The following is a 21,013-nucleotide window of genomic DNA, read 5'->3' as shown; positions in this document are numbered from 1 at the left end:
TGTAGAATTTTTTATTTTATTGAAATATATAATTCTTGGGCCCTGTTAGTATAAACTCTGTATATCGGCCGGGCAGCTGAAAGGTTAAACGTTGTAGATAATCTATTTACATAATTTTGAAGCCTTATTATCCTATATATATATTTTAAACATTTGATGACTGCATAAAGTATTTTTGTTACATAAAATAGTATTCTTTTAAACCTCTCGCTCTAATGTTTTAGAATATAGTCATATTTCGGTACATAACTGTGCAGTGGTGTTAAGATTTTTTACATTTATTAATTTTTAAACGCATTTATAAAACCATTAGTATAATTTATCACGAGATAATTTTTGGAAAATATTCACAATAAAAAATTATATTGATAATCTCTGTGATCCCAAATTTGACAAGAATTAGGCATTTTATTATTCAAAAATCGGCAAGATTAACACATTTGAAGATAATTTTAAAGATACTCATTATAAGCTATGTCGTTGACCATTCAAGTGTGATAAACATCCTAGGAATAATGATTGCTTTATAATAATTATTGACCTAAGAATAAGGTAGTGTTTTTTTGAAATACGCCATTTCTTTTGGCATTCCCCAGTGGTTAAGCTACAACATACGGCCGTAGCCATAAATTGACAAACTATAATTAAAGTAGGGAGTAAAATTATGTTAACGCACGTGTTTGAACATGTACCTAACCGAATTTTTTTTTATTTTTTTTTTAAATGGTACATGTTCAAACATGCGCGTCAATATCATTTTACTCCCTACTTCAATTATAGTTTGTCAATTTATGGCTACGGCCGTATGTTGTAGCTTAACTACTGGAGAATGCCAAAAGAAATGGCGTATTTCAAAAAAACACTACCTTATTCTTAGGTCAATAATTATTATAAAGCAATCATTATTCGTAGGATGTTTATCACACTTGAATGGTCAAAGACATAGCTTATAATGAGTATCTTTAAAATTATCTTCAAATGTGTTAATCTTGCCGATTTTTTGAATAATAAAATGCCTAATTCTTGTCAAATTTGGGATCACAGAGATTATCAATATAATTTTTTATCGTGAATATTTTTCAAAAATTATCTCGTGATAAATTATACTAATGGTTTTATAAATGTGTTTAAAAATTAATAAATGTAAAAAATCTTAACACCACTGCACAGTTATGTACCGAAATATGACTATATTCTAAAACATTAGAGGGAGAGGTTTAAAAGAATACTATTTTATGTAACAAAAATACTCTATGCAGTCATCAAATGTTTAAAATAACTATAAAGGATAATAAGGCTTCAAAATTATATAAATAAATTATCTACAACGTTTAAGGAGTGTCCAGGATCATGGTTTGAAAATACAATAAAAACTCAATTTTGACCTACGACGAGCATGTGGGCCGTTAATACATTATTTTAGCTTTCCTTTTATAAAGAGCAGAGTTGTTCCATTTACGATATTGGGAATTTGGCACCTGCAGTTGGCGGTTTTATGTGAAGAAAGAAAACACATTTATTTATAGGTAGGTGAGCATAGAAAACATGCTTTATAACAAAATGTCATTTTTGGTCAAGTTAGCAGTTTGCTGGTTTAGTCGATTTCTCTAGTTTGAATATTAATAATGCTAGTCTTGTTTCCGCAGATAACCAGTGCTCAATAGAACTTTGCTTTGTAAATCCAATTCAGCAAAGGGATTCAAACTTGCAACATTTGGTTTAATATTTCCACAGTGGATATTTTTATGAAAAATGTCTAGAATATGAATGCTTATTCTTTAACTATATTTACTCCCTAAATGATATCACCACGCATCACCTAAAAAATCCCCATCGATACCCAGTCTCAGTTAATTATCTGATCATATCACCATTGGCGGTATTCACCCAACTTGTATTCATTTGTGACGTGAGAGGCTGCAAGTATGAATGTATTTATTTTAAAAGCTTCTTTCTCATATATTTAGTACTTACCATGACTATAAAGCAGAAGATAATTTTTATTACTGCTGTTCTGCTCGTGACCTCTCTTGAAAAGCAACAAAGCCTTTCGTGATTTCATCAAGACATTTTGTGATGTTCTGAAAGTCTGGATTGCATATTTGTAGTAGATAACATTATTACATATTATTATGCACTTGCGTCAAAAATAAAACAACAATAATTGTTATCAAAATATGTCTTTTTTAATGATAATAAATTTTCAACAAGCAATGCAATACATTTCGATAAGTATGCCCTTATATTAAAAATCACACTCTTTCCTTACGTTGTCGTTTTAGACAAAAAAAAAACTCTTAAAACTTAATGTTTAATTATAAATTCACGATTTATTTGTGAATTGTCCAAAAATGCTTAAGTATTTTGATAATGGACCCTACACGTATATAATTATATATCTGTCACTCAGTGAACTGGGAAAGAAATTAACAAGCCTTCAACATACATACTATAATATATTATTTTATGAAATCATATAACACCTAAAATATCAAATGTTATTTCACTCACGACTTACAATTTTATATATTCCAGCAAAACGTAGGACATATTAAAATTTCTATATGATAAGATTATCATTTTCCATCGATATGACAAACAAATTCATTGTATGTCAATAATTAAAATTGATTGTTTCGAGTGACAGACTGATAATAGGAAGATCACTATCATATTATCTTACCAATACTAATTATATAAAAAGAAGTAAAATGATGGCATATTTATTACGAAACATTAAATCTATGCAACCAAAAAATATCAAAAATATTAAGTCTTTTAACTAATCATACCCACCATTGTATGTAATGTATCAAGCATCATAATAATATTAAGAAAACATGAAATTTACTGGAAATTACATTTCTATAATGAGTATCTTACTTATCTGCTAATGTTTAATAATAACCCTTAGATACATGGATGATTCTGTAACTCGGTGACGATCGGCCTTAACACGATATGTAATTGTTGAATGAAATTTTATAGGTAAGCTATGTAAACCTTAAAAAATGTGTAAATCTGGCTGATACATGATTTCTATACGTTACTAAGTTCAATGAAGGTATGTAATTTGTTGTCATGTCTATCTAAAAATTAAATGCATTAGAAAGGATCTCCTTAATTCGGTGTAAACAATTTAAATTCTTCATGGCAGTGTTTGGATCCAATTGTACAATTCCTCAAGATTAACAGGCTTTTCGTCACTTTCATCAATGCAAGATGATTCAGCAAATTGCACCGTTATGTTTAAATGAGAAAATTTAAAATCTTTGTCTTTCTTTCCGAGAAACATCACATTATCGGCATGGGATGGATCGACCGATTGAAGCTGGCTGGTTTTTGTTGTGCGGAGAAGATTTCTGAAGACAAGAAACACAAGATCAAAATTCGGTAAAATTTGTCAACGACGTATCTGGCTAAAAGTTGAATCAGGTCGGAAATATGAAAATTTAACCAGTATAGTTTTCAATATGAATCTCTCTTCTCACCTTGTCAATAAAGTACATTATAAAGACAACATGAACATTGTTTCCATGTCTACTTAAGGAATGAATATGTTATACTAATTTTGATAAACATGTAACTCACATTTCCTTCTCGAGAAGGCTGATGATAACTTGGCTTCCTTTAGCCAGAGGCAGATCTTGCTTATTGCACAATATCAAAACAGATGGTGACATTTTCGATATAACCGGGTCGGATAACAGAATGTAAAGATATCTGGAAAAATGATAACACATTTAGTAATCCAGATAAATTGATAAATGTACAGAAGTAGAAAAAAACCTGCGTCGGATCATTATTATCACTGACACTAAAATGCATCGTGGATCTTGGTCGTTACCACTCCCCTCTGTTAACCCCAAGTTTCCTCTGCCGCCCCTCAGGGGTGGTGTGTCTCTCCACACCAGCGATGCATAAACCACGGCCCACAACAATAACAAGTACTTCATCACCAAATTTTGCATTGAATACAACAAAATTCTAATTTCCTATATTCTAAGTTCTATTGTGCAAATACATATGTACGTAATGCAAAGTAGAGAGTGATTGGAGTAGCTATTAAATTTTTAATAATTAAATGTATATCTCATCTAGTATAATATATCATTATTTTTCAACACTTGCCCACTGGGGATCGTGAAAAATTAGAAAATAGATAAATTGGCCCTTCTTTCAAATGGGTTATGCACCACTGCTCTACACAGTCCAACCAGTGCAGTATGGATTTCTGAGCCCTGCTTTCCATTTCTGGTCTGTTAACACAATCTGTGCATGGAACACGGATCCCGTGTCCATACAAATTTTATAGCCACGAAGGTAATACAAAGCATGGCAAGGCAAGAAATTTAGGCAATACAAAGAGATGTAGATGTAAATATTGCTGGAGTATTAGCAAAACTAGAAAAGCTTCCCTGTTTTGTTATCCAGACTGTCCGGGTAATCATGGCTTTTGTTTACAGCCATGTGTCCGGCTATTCCACGAGCAAATTTAGTTCACAGTGTGTCAAACATTATAATATATCCATCTTCCGTAAAAATTAATTTATGTGTCTACTCGAATTTTTCAAAATCGTATGTATACTCATGAATAAAACTTCCATAGTAATGTGTCTAAGGCTCAGTTCAGACACGGTGGATTTCGCGCGGTTTGATCCGCACAAAGTCAATTTGTACTAGCTTCTATATCCGCTAGTCAACTGCAAAAAAATAGATCCCGCGCGGAATCCGAAAGCAAGTACAAATTGACTCCGAGCGGTTAAAACCGCGCATTCCAATCCGCACGGAATGTGCCGTGTCTGAACCAAGCCTAAAGCAATATGAGGCCATCGTATTTTTATTATAATTATATAAACTTTTTTGCCATAATATAATCCCTGTTTCAGACTATTTCATAAATATACGTAGTGTAAAAGTGTGTCTTGTACCTAGTTCAAATTATGAAACTATCACAGTTTTTTCATGTATGACAATTCAACTATAAGAACAGCTATTATCAATAAAATTTGTAAGTTGATGGCTGTAAAACAAAAAAGGTAAGAATTTTTTTTGTCGAAAATAAATGTAGATAAATGCAAAATACGCGTGCGGATTGAACGAGTCTTTAGTTCGCTCGGCCTGGAATTGCCGGGAATGTCAAGTTCTTGAGTTGCGTCATATGTTTTGGAGAGTTAAAGGAATAAACTAGTTTATGGTGATTAAATTGTTCATAGATTTTGATTTTTAACAAAGTTATAGGGTTTCGAAAGTTCATTAAAAATCGCAAATTTTCAGGTACTCTTATCACGTGTGATATTTTATTCACAGTGAACGTGTTAAAGGGAAACCTCTGGTGGTTAAGTGTCTTTCATTCTTGAGACATGGCCTGCCCCCAACAGAGTTGCCACTTTTTCACATGTGAGACTACAGGGAGATCATCGTACAACACATATAATTCATGTTTGTACCTTCCTAGCCACGTGCTATCTTCCTTGGATATGGTTCCGATGAAATATTCCTTTCAATGATGTCCAGTTATTATCTTTTTTTGTCTCTTTATGGGTTGAAAAGCCCAACATTTCTGATGAGGGTCTTTATAAGTAACTTTATTATGATTTTCCTTGAGAGAAGTCTTGATGTAAAAACTGTTGTAGGATTTATTTGCCAGAGTAATTATTTAAGCAACTTCATGGCTGATGTCATTTTCATAATGTGTGAACCAACACTATCAAAAATAGATATTAAATACTAATTGTCCTCGGACTCTTGGCATGTCAATGGAGCGCCTGCATCACAGTGTAACAATAGTAGGAAAGTGTTCTGAATTACATATTATTCTTTTAACACTTTCTCATGCGTTTTAAAAATAGACACATAGGTACCAACATAGTGATTGTTTTTAGTATATTCTTATGCATAATGATTTATTATTACAATAACAAATACAAAAAGAGGTTGATATCTTAAGTCATGACCTTTTTCAAAAAAGAAGTGATTAGATTAAGAATGTATTTACTTGTTCTCATTTAAATTGTTAATATTATTGTCTGCAAGAATTAGGTAATCATACTTACTCCGCTACGTCTCGAATGTCTTTCTGCAATGTTGCCGAGTCAATCACATAAACCAATCCTCTTGTGGCGCTTTTATATTTATCGAATATCTGACCACGCACGCGCTCTTGTCCAGGAATATCAACTATTTTCAACACACTCTATAAAATAAAAATAACAGGACTATCAAATTATATTAACCAAGGGATATATCAACAGCTCAACGATGATATTTACTTTTTACTAATACTTCTGATAGTATATTGATTAACGCTTTAAAATTTTGTTTATGTTGTTGTTATTACATATTCATCAATTGTGTGAACTATCAATACAAACATGCCAATCGACTTTGGTTTTATAAAACAATAAAACAAATTGTTACCTAATGGCAGTAACTTTCAAAGTTCCTTCAAGCGCTCTGAGTTAGTTCCAGAGAATTATGGTTTGCGTAAGTGGTAAGTAAATGTGCCTCTGTAAAATGATTTATCTATACTTGTGAGTATTTATTTAAGTTTGCAATTTTGACATACTACTTTGAATGACTGCGATTGGCTGACTTGCGTCACACTAAGAAAGGCATTTAGAAAACAAAAAAAAAACAAACCTAACCTTTCTAGACTTTTGTAATTGTTTCAATTATTTTTGTCTATTTTATATGAAAATCAGTGCACCGGGATAGGTACTTAAATTTTACCCAATACATTGATGAATATAATCAAAATGTAATTTCAAATACCTAAATAAGTCTCACTCACATTATTCATTTGATAGTCACCGACATTCTCCGTGATTGAAGTGTGCGTCTGTCGAAATTGTGAATGCAATAAATGTGCAAAGATAAGAGTTTTCCCGGAATCGCTTAGTCCAGTGAACAATATACTTGTTCTCGCCTGCTTGCGACGGCTCCATAGCCATATTACTAAAATAAAATAATAAGATTAACATGGAGAATAGTAAAGCCATGCAAGTGCTATGGATAGGCTTCCCATATGCCTGGATTGTACCGTCTTCAATAAACCTGTCGAACTACTTACTGGCTATTGGGCTGTGACTCACAAATTTAGTATACTGTTGCTGAATGTTGAGCAGCCGTCTTGTTTCGAAGTTATCATGGCAACAATATTGGCATACAACTTAACACAACCATGTGTATCATTACTGGTACCCTATCCTCTGTGCCACTTTCACGGCTGCTTGTGCTGTCAAGGATTCTTCCACTAAAGATAATAACACAAAACTCCTACTCTATACTGACATAATGTCTTCATCAAAGAAGTATTTTTGCTCGAGGAATCCTTTCTAAATTGCAGGAGATCAGCTGCTTCTGATTGACGGCGAGCAGGAGAATGCTTCTCGGGCGTGATCTAATTATTTAATTGTGGGTCCACTGGACGGGCTTCCACGCAAATATAGCATCTATCTGAACCGAATTTGGTGTAAGCCAAAGCATCGATGCGCTCAACATCAGGAGTGTAGAGAATGGAGGTTATACTGATATTTTTTTTATGAAGAATGGTCGTTTCGCCCAACCCATTAGGTCCTTGTACGGGATTGGATCAAACATGCATTATTTGGTCAGCCATGGGAATGAATCCGCAACATATAGCATCATAGATGGTAGCTATACCACGACTACCATGATTAAAATTCAGATGTTTTTTTCAACTTATGTTTGTTTCCGCAATATTACTTATATGGTTTGATAATACAAAAAACCATTCCCCATAAAAAAGACAAAAAAGGTCAAGATATTATCGGACAATATCCCAAAGAAATTGCAATAAGTAGGTGCATAAAAAAAAACCATTTCGGCTAAATCAAACAAATGCAAAATATGTACAGAGGTGGCCATTCTCGAGTGTTGCATGAGCTAAATTTCAGATTAGGTACATAACAGAAGAATAACAAACATAGTTGTATTTAAAATAAAGTCATTATGAAGATAGGTACCACGTTTTCTTAAAAATAAGTACGTAGAAAATGTAGAAATAAAAACTTAAAAAGGGGTACAAATCGAGAAGCTGACCTAATTATTCATGAATATGTACTGTTACAATTATTCTAGGTATATTATTTATCAACACTTTACAGAATTACGTGCCAGACAATATTTAAAAAGTACACTACACAATGATGTATTATACTTACATACGGTGAGGAATAAAACAATAACAGAAATAACAGTGATGATAACAGGATTGTTAAAATCCACACTTAATTTGGGAGTTGCAGGTTTGCTTGCCATATTGTCTTATGTTGTGTCGAATTTATAATCTTGCGTCGATTGCGCTGTTTTAACCTCGTTTTATTTTGTTTGGTTTGACAGGTTGACGCGGTCAAGTTCAATGACTGGCGCAGTGTTGGCAACTAAAATTTTCAAAATTTAGTAGATTTTTTGATTTCTTCTTCGAAATATCAGTAGGATGACAAAAATGTATGAAATTCAACGATTGTGTTTAGTGAAAGCGTGCATATTGACATAATCTCACAAGTGTCTTTTAAAATATCATGTAAAAAGTGACTTATTCATCACAAAATATTATAATACCTAATTAATTTCTTCTTTTTCTGACCAAAATTTCAGTCGATCTACTGAAATTTCAGTAGACATGGTAGCACTGCTGGCGGTATAGACATAAAAGTGACGTGCGGTGTGAAATAAAAGACATAAAAAAACTAGATTATTTTTTTCTTTATGGTTATTTACCACACTACACACACCAACCAAAAAATAGCATGCAAAATGAAAGGAGTTTTACCTACCAATAAAACTCTTATTATTCATGTTGACTTTGAAGTCCTTGAGATAGGGTTTGCTCTTTCTTCTTCGCGTGAGGATATATTCTACTAATTTATTTTCCTTTTTCTTGTCGTTGGTCATTTCTCCCTTTTTATTTACTGGTCATACCCGCGCGTCCATTTTTTATGTAGGGAGTTTGGGACCTCTTTGTCTTCATTATGACATGGCTCAAGGAACCAAGTAGAAGTTACCTGGACTTCAAAGTCAACATGAATAATAAGAGTTTTATTGGTAGGTAAAACTCCTTTCATTATTCGAATTTGACTTTGAAGTCCTTGAGATATCTGTTTGTAATCACCTGGTGTTGGGTATACCAAATTCCTGTATGTGACAATGATTCATTGACGCGGTATAGACCATCGTGACTTTCAATGTATATGGTTGAATAGAGCAGTTAATGAGTTCTTTTCCCCTTCTGATGGTGGTGTGTCCATCGTTCTCTGGTAGTGGTCATGAAATGTCAACTCACTACGCCAGTTACCTCACTTTAAGATGTCATCTATTGGGTATATTTACAATTTAAGGAAGCCACCACTGAGCGGACACTGCCTGGTGGTTCTTGTACCCCTGCTTCCAACAGTACTGACCTTATCTAATTCCCTATAACTGTCCTGGTAGCTGGTTTTGGTGGTCCTCTTGAAGATATAAATAATTCCGAAATAACCCCACCTTCCTCTCTCCTTGGGTTTAACATGCAGACGAGTTTCCGTAACCAGAATACTGGGTCGATGTTTTGACAGGTGGAAACGCTTAGCTTCCATTCCGATTGACGATGCTTGGCGGTATCTGTCTTTGCGCCAAACATTGGCCATACAATTATGTGGTCACCTTTATCCATTAATCCATTGTCTACTATTACTGAGTAGTGTGAGGTCATGAACCCTTCGTCCCGATGCGAGAAGCAGCCGAGTAGGTAGCTGTCCTGCGAGACGTTTCGAATAGGTTGTACTCCACCGGTGTTGTTTTCCTAAGATGATCTACCACTCGTCCTGGATCCCAAACCGGTGGTTTGACGGGTTTCGTTTTATGTACCGAAATTGCCTTTAACATATTGTGTTGTACTACCACGTTGATGCTGATATCTAAAATGATAATCGGTTTGCAAAATGTGGCTATGGCTGACTTATGCACCAGGATGGTGTTGTACGACAAACCCTCCATGTTGTGCAAGTAGCCTAGGTATCTGGCCAATTTCATTGGTTGAGGGCTATTATGATCCATTAGGTTCATGTTACACCATGTCATCGTCTTCCATTTGTTCCAAGCTGGTTTGTAAGTTTTAGAGTCGAAGGCCGCCATCTGGAAGTAAGGAGTGCCCTTTCTTCCACCATTCAATTTGATGTTATTCCACCCCACCCGAAATCATCCATAGTTAAAGGGACAGGTCCTGGGTCCTTGGAGGTGGACGGTTGGTCTCCGTACCTACTAGTGTCGTATATAAGTGAGGTATTGTATAAGGAGGTACTATCGCCCTTTTTCGTAAGTCCACTCCCCAAAAGCATTGTTTCCAGCTCGGTGCCACTAGTAAGTACTTGCCTTTTGCTGAGTTCAGGTGCGCTAGGACTCGTGAAAGTAAGTTTGGTGGGGGAAATATCCACGCCAGTCTGAAGTCCTATACTCGGCTGAAGACGTCGTGAAACAGCGCGCCACTGTCTGTAACGTCTCGTGAGACATACGTTGCAACGACATGTGCTGTTTCGCTTGCGAATAAATCCACCTCGGGAGCTCCCCATCTTTGAGGGGGGTGGTTGCGGTGTTGATGAGGTGCCATTCGGGAATGAGTTATCTGCGGGAGATCATATCGTCTAGAGCCATCACATGATGTTCTGTTAGGCCTGTGGTGGGATTGTCATCATGGCGAGGATGGGACCTCGGCTATATTGATGACTGGAGCGTTGTAGCCGACGGCAATGCAACCTTCCTCGTGGAGGTAGGATGTGAAGTTGAGTCGCCCCAGAAGGGATTGAACATGTGCCTGTCTGAGGCACCAACTGCCTTTTTGTACCTGCGTTGTGTCAACTCTGAGGATCCTATCGCCTAGAGCCACCACCTGATGTTCTGTTGGGCCTGTGGTGGAATTGTCATCAATTGGCGAGGATGGGACCTCGGCCATATTTATGACTGGAGCGTTGTAGCCATCGGCAATGCAACCTTCCTCGCGGAGGTAGGATGTGAAGTTGAGTCGCCCCAGAAGGGATTGGATATGCGCCAGCGCTCGAAATGGAAAAGTTCACGAACCGGAGCGCTCGACAATTTTCTGAAGATATTACATAGTTATCAAATTGTATGTGTACCTACTTGATAAAAATAAATGTGTTACATTTTCTATGACATGGCCTATCTAGCTCAGACGGTCAATATATTTTTTCCACGAGACGGACCGATAATTGTATCGATGTCACGAACCGGAACGGCGCTCCGGTGCGTTCCGGTCCATTTCGAGCCCTGATATGCGCCTGTCTGAGGTACCAACTGCCTTTTTGTACCTGCGTTAGCAGATGGTGACGGAGTGCTACACACTTTTCCGGTGACAGAAACCTCCGCTTGTTATATGTGTCCCACGTGATGACCAGGAACCCTCATTGTTGGCTTGGAATCAGACAGGATCTTTTTATATTTATTAACCACCCTAAAGACTGTAGGAAGGTTATCCTGTATTCCACCTGAACCGAGACTGTTTCTCGGATTGGTTGGCTACTAAGAAGTCGTCTAGGTAAGTGAATATTCTCAGCCATTCTTTTCGTAGGCGTTCGGCGACCCAATTGGTCAGGAATGCAAACATAATCGGAGCGGCTGACAGCACGAACGGGAGACACGTGAATTGTAGGAGCTTCCCTCGGTAGGCTAGTCGAACGAATTGACGATGTTGAGAAGCCATGGGCACCTGGAGGTACGCCTGGCTTAGATCTATTATTACTAGCCAGTCTTCTTTTTGTAAGACGGCTGGAACCTTGTAATGGTGAAATTAGTTTGAATGGCTTTGGCTGTAGGAACGCATTCAAACGCATTCGGTTGAAAACAGGGCATAGGGTTCCGTCCTGTTTCTTGATCAGAAACAGGGTTGAGAGAAAACTGGGGGTTGGACCCGCTTCTTCTAGAATTCCTAAGTTCTTTAACTCCTCGATCTCGAGAGTGACCTCTGCTGATTGTTGCGTTTGAAATTCTTTCCGTAAAAGTAAAGAAGGACTTACCAATGGTGATGTCCGCACAAAAGGTATGCGGGCTACGGTTTTTTTTTTTTTTACCTATGTTGGGGGGTACCCTACGCCATTTAGACTCCCCGAAAGTCTCTTAGGCGGCTCCCAATGTTGTTGGTCGTCCAGATGCGGTCACCTCCGCTTGGAGTACGGACCCCTGGTGGAGCCCATACTTCCCCTGGAGGACTCCCTTTCCACAGGACGTCTCCCCTTGGGAGTACCCGGCTATAATGTGAGTTCAAGGGCCTTCCGGGACTCTGAGCTCGGAGGAATCCTTGATAGTGCCTCCTGAGTGAAGGTAATCTCCTGGCGCCGAGCTTGCATAATCTGTAAGCATCTCTAGTCATGTTCTCGCAAATTTGATTATGCGTTGTCCCCAAAACTCTCTTCGAGTTTTTGGTACAGGCCCATCGCTGTTATGATGTTTTGAGGATTGATTGCCCAATCCACTAACCCGTGCATACCATTCCAGAAGCTGTCCCGTTTGGAAAACATCGCATTCTGGAGGGCCGCGATGGTCCTCTCCGTCAGATGGTTAGCTGATGACGAGTGGTCGTACCAACGCAACTCGTAGACCTAACTCTACGAACATAGGGGCCGCCAAGAATTGTTTTTGGGCGGTGTGCCACTCCTTGCCGGTCCCCTTCTGAAATAAGGTACGTAACGAGGATACCTCAAACATCAGCATCTTAATCGACGCTCCTACGTTGAACTTTTCCTCCTGTAGCAGTTCTGCTTCGCCGTCTGGTGTCCATTGCTTTTAAATATCCTCCTCACGGTCATTCAGATGCTGCGTCATAATCACTGATCACTTAACGGTCGTCTAAGATAATTTTTTTGATAGTTAGAAATGAAATGTCAAACGCAACATCTAAACAGTAAGAAAGCCAAATCCAGAATGAAGACAAAGAGGTCCCAAACTCCCTACATAAAAAATGGACGCGCCGGTATGACCAGTAAATAAAAAGGGAGGAATGACCAACGACAAGAAAAAGGAAAATAAATTAGTAGAATATAACCTCACGCGAAGAAGAAAGAGCAAACCCTATATCAAGGACTTCAAAGACAAATTCGAATAATTAATTAGAATTCGCTCAAATTTATATTTCCCAGACACAATGTTAATTAATTAATAAATTAAAGGAAATTATAAGACGCATGGTGAAACAATAAGCTGATTTATGTTATCATTTTGAAATAAGATTTATCCATCGATTAATTTGTTCAAATAATGTTCATGGTGCATTGCTAATAAGTTGCTGACTACGGAGAAAGTTTAAAAATAATTCGAAAGCAAAATAATAAAGTTATCTATCACAAGTTATCTTTATTTTCTTTGCTCAATTGTGAATTCATGGGTTTTGCTTCACAAATGCCGTTTTGCCCATAATGTAGAGAAAAAAAATTACGAAATAGGCTGCATTAATAAAATTATAACTCAAAACCGTCAAAATTGCACATGTGCCCTTTTGCTTTGGGGCGACGTTTATATTATTATCTATGGTACAGTCAGCTGTCGCTAGGGGCGTGTTTCGAAAAAAAAGTATTGATTGTTTCGTATTGTTACCGGTAACGTAACATTCGAAATAGTATTATCGATATTGATCGAAAAGTATGAAACTTGAATATTTCATTTATGAAAATAGTGTTTGTCAGCGAGGAATTTTTTCCGAAAAAAAATCGTAAAATATCGGTATCACATCGAAAGGAAAGTAACGAGACCGAAGTATTGATACTTTTTTGACAGCTTTAGCTGTCACCTCATCACGGTCACCAGTTGTGTGTAGTGTATTTTTTTTAATCGTTAATTTAAACTGATAAAAAATTATCTCATCATCCATCTACGATGATATTCAAAGAGTTGAAGATACACTGTGCGTGCAGTTGATTCTCTGTAAAAATACATAATATCTTATTAATCGAGGGTATACTTGCAGAACGCATTAAGTGAGTTTTTGCTGTTTTTCTGTTTTAAATGCCAAAATTCTTAGAATTTTACGCTCTACGTTCTGGTAAAACGCACTTAGTCATAGGATATACTGGTAAGAAAATAGAAACTGCATTAAGTCATATTGTTATTTTTTTATACTGACAGAAAGCATTATATGACCTATAATGCGTTCTGTGTGTACAAAATGCAGGACTTGTAACATGGCATATCCATTAAATGTGACATAATGCATTCTGTCAGTACAAATTTTGTCAATAGATGTCACCATAGGGCATAGGCCATACCTTTGCAATTTTAATTCATCTGTCTTTGGTGATTAGTGAAACAATACATTGAACAATTTGAAGAATTTATTAGAATGGCTTCGTCTCAAAGAGCAAAACATAATATATTAAAGATGTGTTGGAGTTGTTCTTATGATCGCAAAAAAGATTACATTCTAAAAAATGTTGAGATTTAAATTCCCGTTGATAGAAAACCAAGGAATGAAAAAAGGAAATCCAGACAAAACTAAAGAGTTATTTCTTTTTCAAGAGTGGACAAAAAGTCAGAGTCTGAAATTTTTTTTTAGAGTACTTTACACATTTCAAATAGATCAGTAATTCACGCATTTAAAGGACAAGAAGACGTGGGAGTACAGTTTACGTTACACGATCGTAGAGGTAAACATCCCCCTATTCACAAAACAAGCAATGAGAATTTAATCCATAATTATAAGGTCTCACATAGAATCCTTCCCGTTTATGGACACTATGTGAGAAAGGACTCTACAAGGAAATATTTAGACAGTAAATTAACAATTTGCAAAATGTATAGCCTGTGTAAAGACTATTGCACAGAAAAAGGCTTATCACTATTGACACAGATAACCTATCATAGAGTGTTCTGCAAAAATTATAATTTATCGTTTTTCAAACCAAAAATGGACCAGTGCACATTTTGTAATAAATACAAAGTAAGTTGCCCCGAAGACAACATCATAATGGAAGAGGATTTTCAGAGTCATTTGAAAAGGAAAAATGAATGTCATTCTGAAAAAGAAAAAGATAAGGATATGTCCAATAATGATTCCTTATTCATGACTGTAACATACGATCTTCAGAGTGTGTTACATATACCATCCACAGAGGTTTCACTGCTCTATTATAAAAAGAAAATTAAATATGTTTAACTTGACTATTTACGAAGGTCCAAAGCCGAATAAAAGGATTTTGTTTGGCTTGGACCGAAATAAATGGAAAGCGAGGGAGTTGCGAAATAGGAAGTTGTCTCATGTGGTATCTCAAGCAGCTTCCATCGAGTGTAACTGAAATATCTTCCTTCTTCGATACACGCAGAGGCCATAATAGAAATTTGCAAGTATCTGCTCTTTTCTTGAAACTATGGAATGCGATTCTATGCATAGTGCCATAGAAAACAGGCAAAAGTTTGCGTCGATTTATTGTGCCAATGGCTAAATGATTTTTGAATGTCTCGTTTCATTTCGAAAAAGAAACCATACGAAGCAAGCGAGCTAAAATATACTGACTTTTATGACCTCAAATTTTTATCGAATCAGTTAATAAAAAATAAAAACTAGGCGTAAATTGGCTAAAAATGAAATCTCTTAAATATGAAAAGGAAAAACCATTTACCATTCAATATAAATATAATTTTAGTGATGTGTACGAAACAATAAACGTTTTAAAAATTAGAAATGCTTCGCGTATCAACCAAATTTGTTTTGTAGAAATCGAAAACATTCCACAATTATAATATAAAAATCCATTAAAAATAAGTTGTGCCAAAAAAAAGTGTAATACTGGACATTTTTCATTGGTGGTTTCAACAATTATCTGCCAAGAATAACAGCCATCCATACTTACTTCCGGAGCCCGATATAAATGATTCCGATGCCGAAAACGACGAATAATAATGAACATTATTTTTTTTAATATTAATACTGATACTAATCTAATTGTTTTCATGAATAAGTGCAATGTGCAAGTGCAAGGAAATGCAAATAATGTCAATCAGAATTAAGGCTAGTCGTAATATGTAGCATACTATCCAATCTGCATACCCTTCAGAGAAATGTTATTGTAGTTTACGGTAAATAATTTAATTTAAAAAAAATCTGTTTTAAAATTATTGTGATTTATTATTATTTTCATTGTATTTTTTCTATATTTCTCTAATTTGAAATAAATAATGTTATTTTCACTAAAAATATTATTTTTATTTGTATTATTATGTACCAATCTAATCATTGACATAAAAAAAATATAACAATAATGCATTGTCATTTATCTAATAATATGTGAAAGTTAGCGAATAGTTACTGACAGAATGCATTATGTCAGCGGTCACATTACATTTACATTTTTAAAAAAATATCCATACAACTTATCAACATCAAATCTTATGTTTTGTATGCCAAAAAGTTTATTCTTTATAATGTAGAAAAAAAATATATAAAACATAAAACATTCTATGTGGGAGAAAGCTTTGAAAAAAAAAATAAGCTATTAATGCGATTATCTCAGAACTTGTTTTAATGACTTAATGCTTTCTGTCAGTATACCCTCGTAATGAAGAATCTAAAAACAAGTTATTTACTCTTGGAGCATTTAAAAAAAACACAGTATTTATTACTACCGAGAAAAATGAGTGTCGACATTGGAAGTATGTCCAAATAAAAACAGTGAAAGTTTTATTTGTTAATTGATTTTATCTGTGATAATCTGATAATATAATATGTAAATTTTCCTCTACAGATATGAGAATAAAATACAAAGATAGAAGTGAAACGTTTTTAGAGGATCATTTGGTTTCGAAGGAACCTTTTGGACAATTTCACTCATGGTTTGAAGAGGCAAAGTCAAACTCTAAAATATTGGAACCGAATGCTATGTGCTTATCGACAGCCACCAAGTAATTAATTGTGAAATGCTCTGATACTTATTTTCACTAAAACCTTATAAGTATATATAATTTTTTAATTAATGTAACAATCACAAAAATGTGATTATTATAGAAATGATATTAGGTAAATTAATTTTATTAAATCCTACCGTTTGGTTTATAAGACATTAGCAATTTTTACGACAACCGAACTAGCTATCGACTAACATACTACTCTTTTGAATTGTATACAAGTACTTAATTGTTTATAATATTATAATTTTCGTTAAGAATCAATATGCACGATAGGAAGAGGGGGCAGGAAAGGTTTGCAATGCTCCCTATTATATTATCTAAGTTCAATCTCTGACATGACTATTTATAGTGTCACACATGACCAAACTACATAATATACAATACAATTATTATGATTAGGGTCCCGAGTGACCTAGTACCTTTGCTATTTAAATCTTTTACCTGTTTTTTCCCTTACAAACATTCCATTTTCAGAGATGGATTACCATCAGCACGGTTTGTCCTCTGCAAAGGTTACGGAAAAGATGGCTTCAAGTTTTTTACTAACTTGGAAAGCCGCAAAGCTAATGAACTGGTAAGTACTTAATTATCATTATTTGTCTTCTTCCATGTTCACTTTCGAAGTGGAGGATATCGATGGTACATTCAAGAATCCCTGTCGCTTACCAATATATTTAGTTTTTTCCAGACTATGTCATTAACCCCATACTTACACTCCTGCCACATCTTACAGAAATGACAATTTGTTTTATTTTTTCCATATGTGTTTAATTCAGAACAAGGATTCAATAGGTTGGTTGAATGGGTAACAAACGTTTCTCTTAAAAAGTCTGTTAATATAATTTCCACTATGTAGAGTCTCATAACAATTAATTTTAGTTTTGTATTATTCCATTTGAATCATTTCTAGCTTTGTTTCATAACTTCAATATTTGTTTAAACTTATTTTCATTTCATTTCAGAATGAAAATCCAAATGCAGCCTTAACCTTTTATTGGGAGGTGCTGAACAGAAGCATACGTATTGAGGGCACAGTAAGCATGCTGGCTGATAAGGAGTCTGAGAAATATTTCCACTTGCGGCCCGTGCCCAGTCAGATTGGGGCGTCGGCCAGTCATCAAAGTCAGCCGATACCCTCGCGTGATATTCTATGCGAGAGAGAGAAAATAATTGAACAGCAATTTATTGAAAAAGGAATCCAAGTGCCCAAACCGACCTTCTGGTAATTAAAAATTATTTTCTTTTTTCGTTTTCTACATGACTGTGTACACTTACCGTATGTACGGTTTTTCACTACAAGATCCTTTATTAAATATGGCACAATTTCGATTTACAGCTGCAAAAAAATATTTTGCTTATAAAAATGTATGTATTATGTATGTCTATGTGCATGGGCGCGAAACCTGAGAGATGCAGGTTCGATTCCTGCGGGGTGGGGTGTCTTACTTTTTTCAAAAAAGATTTTTTCTATTGGTAATGTGTGTTCGAAAGATTTCTTATTTGAACGACGAATGAACATCCTTCGTAATGATTCTGATGAAGATTATTTTAAAATATATAATATGCAATTTCGACTAGCTACGTTGAATTTTCTTACACTGGAATTGATCCTGTGGAGTTAAGGCTATACCTCAGTTGAGGCATGGTCTAAAAAAATCGTAGCTAGGCGATGCACGGATTGCGGGTGGAAATGATGCATGCCGACCGAAATATAATTTGTCATATAAATCCAACATGCGTCCATTTAATGTTCTATTTATTGTTCTATTAGTAACAATAATAATATATTCATTGACATGTTTTCTTTTTCAAGTAAATGGGTAACGTTTTTAGTCATCTTTACACGATTTAAGAATTAATACCCCCGTCGCCATCACGAAACAAATTGACGTATTGACACCTCGATGTTCACTCTCAGACTGCCAGCTCAGACCCACTATGTGGTGGGCAACCTGGCGTGTTATTTATGAATGATGTAATGTTGAATAAGTTCAGTTACTGTAAATACGTGATAAAAAGATGATCGGGAATGTCTCTATCAGGCATAGTGTCTCATTAAAAAAACTGTGGTTGTTTCAGGGGTGGATATATCTTAACACCAAAGTGTGTTGAATTTTGGCAAGGACAGAGGGACAGATTGCATGACCGAATCAAATTCCGCCGCCCAGCCGATAAGGAGGTTCCTGACGGAGTACTTCTGCATCAGGGTGAAGAAGGGTGGGTCTACGAACGACTTTCGCCGTAAACACATCTAATATTACCTATCGATTGACTGGATTATTAACATATAAACATAGGAATGTGCAAAAAATCTTGACACATCCGATGCAATATCAGTATCGATACTATTGTCTTAGGAGGGTCTTAAAAAGATCTATTTGATATGACATTCCTACCAAATGTATCTAAAAATGCGAATTTTTTAGGAGGCATAAAAAAGTTTTTTCAAATTTAACTAAACTTTTTAGCAATACGAAATAAGGTAAGAAATAAAATTTAAAATTATCTTTACGTAAGTATGACCTTTCTTTACAAAATAGAACAAACTTGCATTTTTGTGTTGGAACTATCATCTGGACGAAAGTGTGGAAATTATGTGTTATTAGTTTATCTTAATGGTTTACGTTTATTTTTAAAATAAAATTAAAAACATGTTAAATAGTGAAATTAAAGAAAATATAAATATTCCTGTTCAAAAATGTGTAATTATTTTGGTTCATCCAGATTACCAGAAATTCTTTTTACAGAAAAAAAAACATTTCTTTGATCAGAGACATAGGCAAAAAACCACAATATTACATCAAAATTAGAGCTTGTGATTTCTTGACCCTTTTTATTTCTCAAGCTTAGTGAATTCTCGAATATTCAAGAATATTTTGTTTTTTCGAGAAATTGAGATTGGTTCATTGATTTCTTTAGAGATATATATTTATTTTTTTAACTCATCCGACCCAATTAGTTTGAAATCAAATTCGAGACCATTTTTTTAGCTTTTCTTCCCAAAAAAAAAAATTCGCTGGCAAATTTCATAGATTCCGTTTGGTTTAAAGTCGAGAGTGTATTTCAGAGTTTCCATTGCAGATCATGGTCGGCTGCTTTCTTTTCTGTTTCAAATTTTTCATTATCTTGTTCCTGGTAACAATTTTTCGAATTCGAAATATTCTTGAAATTTCAGAAAATCTATTTCTCAAGATTCTAGTTTCACCATTTCTGATTATTTCTTGAGATTTCTCCACTAATCAAGATTACAAGGACAGAGCAGGTATATCTAATATACAAATCATTAAAAAGCAGGTCATCAGTATTTATTGAAAAATTATAAAACACTAAATTGATTCATAAAAGTTATTGTCCAGACTTCCAATATTGTAAAACCCATTTATTGTTTACCATATATGATAGTGGCTGGAAATTTGTTAGTGTGAAATACGCAGTTGGCCGTATCACAGTTCATCGTGAGTTGTTGAGATCAAATCATGTCTAAATGATACACTTAAAAATACATAATAAAAACCACCGGAATACAAGAGAAAGACAAAAGAAAATAGGTAGGTAAGTAAATTAGTAGTATTATCATATAGTATATATTTATATAAAATTCTGGTAGGCGCTTGGAAGTATCAAATTAATGTTCTTATTGAATCTAATAAAATTTGAACATTTCTGTCTGCAATGCTCCACGAACAACGTGTTATTTTTTGATCTCAATGCTATACAGTTTTCTTTCCATTCCAAGACAGCTCACGGTGAACTGCTATGGTGAGGGGAAGTGTAATATGTACAATTCAAATGTAACCATATGAGATAGGTTTCTATCTTTTCTTTCTTATTGATCTGTTGTGTGATTGATATTCTCAGTTGGACCACGCTGTACATAATATGATTAGTGTATTCTGTATTTTAGTTACTGATTCTTCTTCTTCTTCGACCATGTCCGATCCTAATAGAATCATATGGGCCTCCACAGAGTGGAGATTTGTATTGAAATGAATGTCAGCCACTTGCTCAACCTATTAGGTCCATACTCTGACTCATACACAAATTGAAAAACAATATGTGTACTTGTCAGACCCAGGATTCGAACCCGAGACCCACAACGCAATAGGCC

The 21,013-nt window shown here is 35.0% G+C and overlaps 2 protein-coding genes across 4 annotated transcripts; one reads left to right on the top strand and one right to left on the bottom strand.

Annotated features, from left to right (window-relative positions):
• Positions 1-2,164: 2,164 nt before the first annotated feature.
• SrpRbeta (signal recognition particle receptor beta) lies at positions 2,165-8,359 on the bottom strand. The gene is made up of 5 exons (XM_085944514.1): positions 8,187-8,359; positions 6,794-6,957; positions 6,057-6,196; positions 3,592-3,723; positions 2,165-3,362 (listed from the first exon to the last, which is right to left on the bottom strand). The coding sequence occupies exons 1-5, from the start codon at positions 8,281-8,283 to the stop codon at positions 3,149-3,151; spliced, it is 747 nt and encodes a 248-aa protein (XP_085800640.1). The 5' UTR covers positions 8,284-8,359; the 3' UTR covers positions 2,165-3,148.
• Positions 8,360-13,793: 5,434 nt separating this feature from the next.
• LOC147073770 (pyridoxine/pyridoxamine 5'-phosphate oxidase-like) lies at positions 13,794-19,600 on the top strand. Of its 3 annotated transcripts, XM_085944493.1 has the most exons (6): positions 13,794-13,960; positions 16,563-16,650; positions 16,743-16,899; positions 17,380-17,479; positions 17,868-18,127; positions 18,985-19,600. In XM_085944493.1, the coding sequence occupies exons 2-6, from the start codon at positions 16,632-16,634 to the stop codon at positions 19,148-19,150; spliced, it is 702 nt and encodes a 233-aa protein (XP_085800619.1). In that variant the 5' UTR covers positions 13,794-13,960; positions 16,563-16,631; the 3' UTR covers positions 19,151-19,600. The 3 variants fall into 3 exon arrangements, with proteins under 3 accessions (XP_085800619.1, XP_085800618.1, XP_085800617.1); XM_085944492.1 differs by lacking the exon at positions 16,563-16,650 and having other exon boundaries at positions 13,794-13,909; positions 18,985-19,599; XM_085944491.1 differs by lacking the exon at positions 13,794-13,960 and having other exon boundaries at positions 16,552-16,650; positions 18,985-19,599.
• The last annotated feature ends 1,413 nt before the right edge of the window (positions 19,601-21,013 follow it).

Source organism: Rhyacophila brunnea, unplaced genomic scaffold (assembly GCF_057557595.1).
Source record: "Rhyacophila brunnea isolate RB1 unplaced genomic scaffold, BYU_Rbru_1.0 scaffold_17, whole genome shotgun sequence".
Lineage (NCBI taxonomy): Eukaryota > Metazoa > Arthropoda > Insecta > Trichoptera > Rhyacophilidae > Rhyacophila > Rhyacophila brunnea.
The sequence above is the reverse complement of the archived record's forward strand: the minus strand, read 5'-3'. Positions and strand labels throughout refer to the sequence as shown.

What these genes read in the sequence shown, in the direction of transcription:
- LOC147073770 (XM_085944491.1), top strand. Translation starts at nt 16,557, where the DNA reads ATGAAGAATCTAAAAACAAGTTATTTACTCTTGGAGCATTTAAAAAAA. An exon ending in AATGAGTGTCGACATTGGAA is followed by an intron (nt 16,651 to 16,742) that starts GTATGTCCAAAT and finishes TTTCCTCTACAG; the next exon opens with ATATGAGAATAAAATACAAA. An exon ending in GTGCCCAAACCGACCTTCTG is followed by an intron (nt 18,128 to 18,984) that starts GTAATTAAAAAT and finishes TGGTTGTTTCAG; the next exon opens with GGGTGGATATATCTTAACAC.
- SrpRbeta (XM_085944514.1), bottom strand. Translation starts at nt 8,283, where the DNA reads ATGGCAAGCAAACCTGCAACTCCCAAATTAAGTGTGGATTTTAACAAT. An exon ending in TGTTTTATTCCTCACCGTAT is followed by an intron (nt 6,958 to 8,186) that starts GTAAGTATAATA and finishes ATTTTATTTTAG; the next exon opens with TAATATGGCTATGGAGCCGT. An exon ending in AGCCTTCTCGAGAAGGAAAT is followed by an intron (nt 3,363 to 3,591) that starts GTGAGTTACATG and finishes TCTTGTCTTCAG; the next exon opens with AAATCTTCTCCGCACAACAA.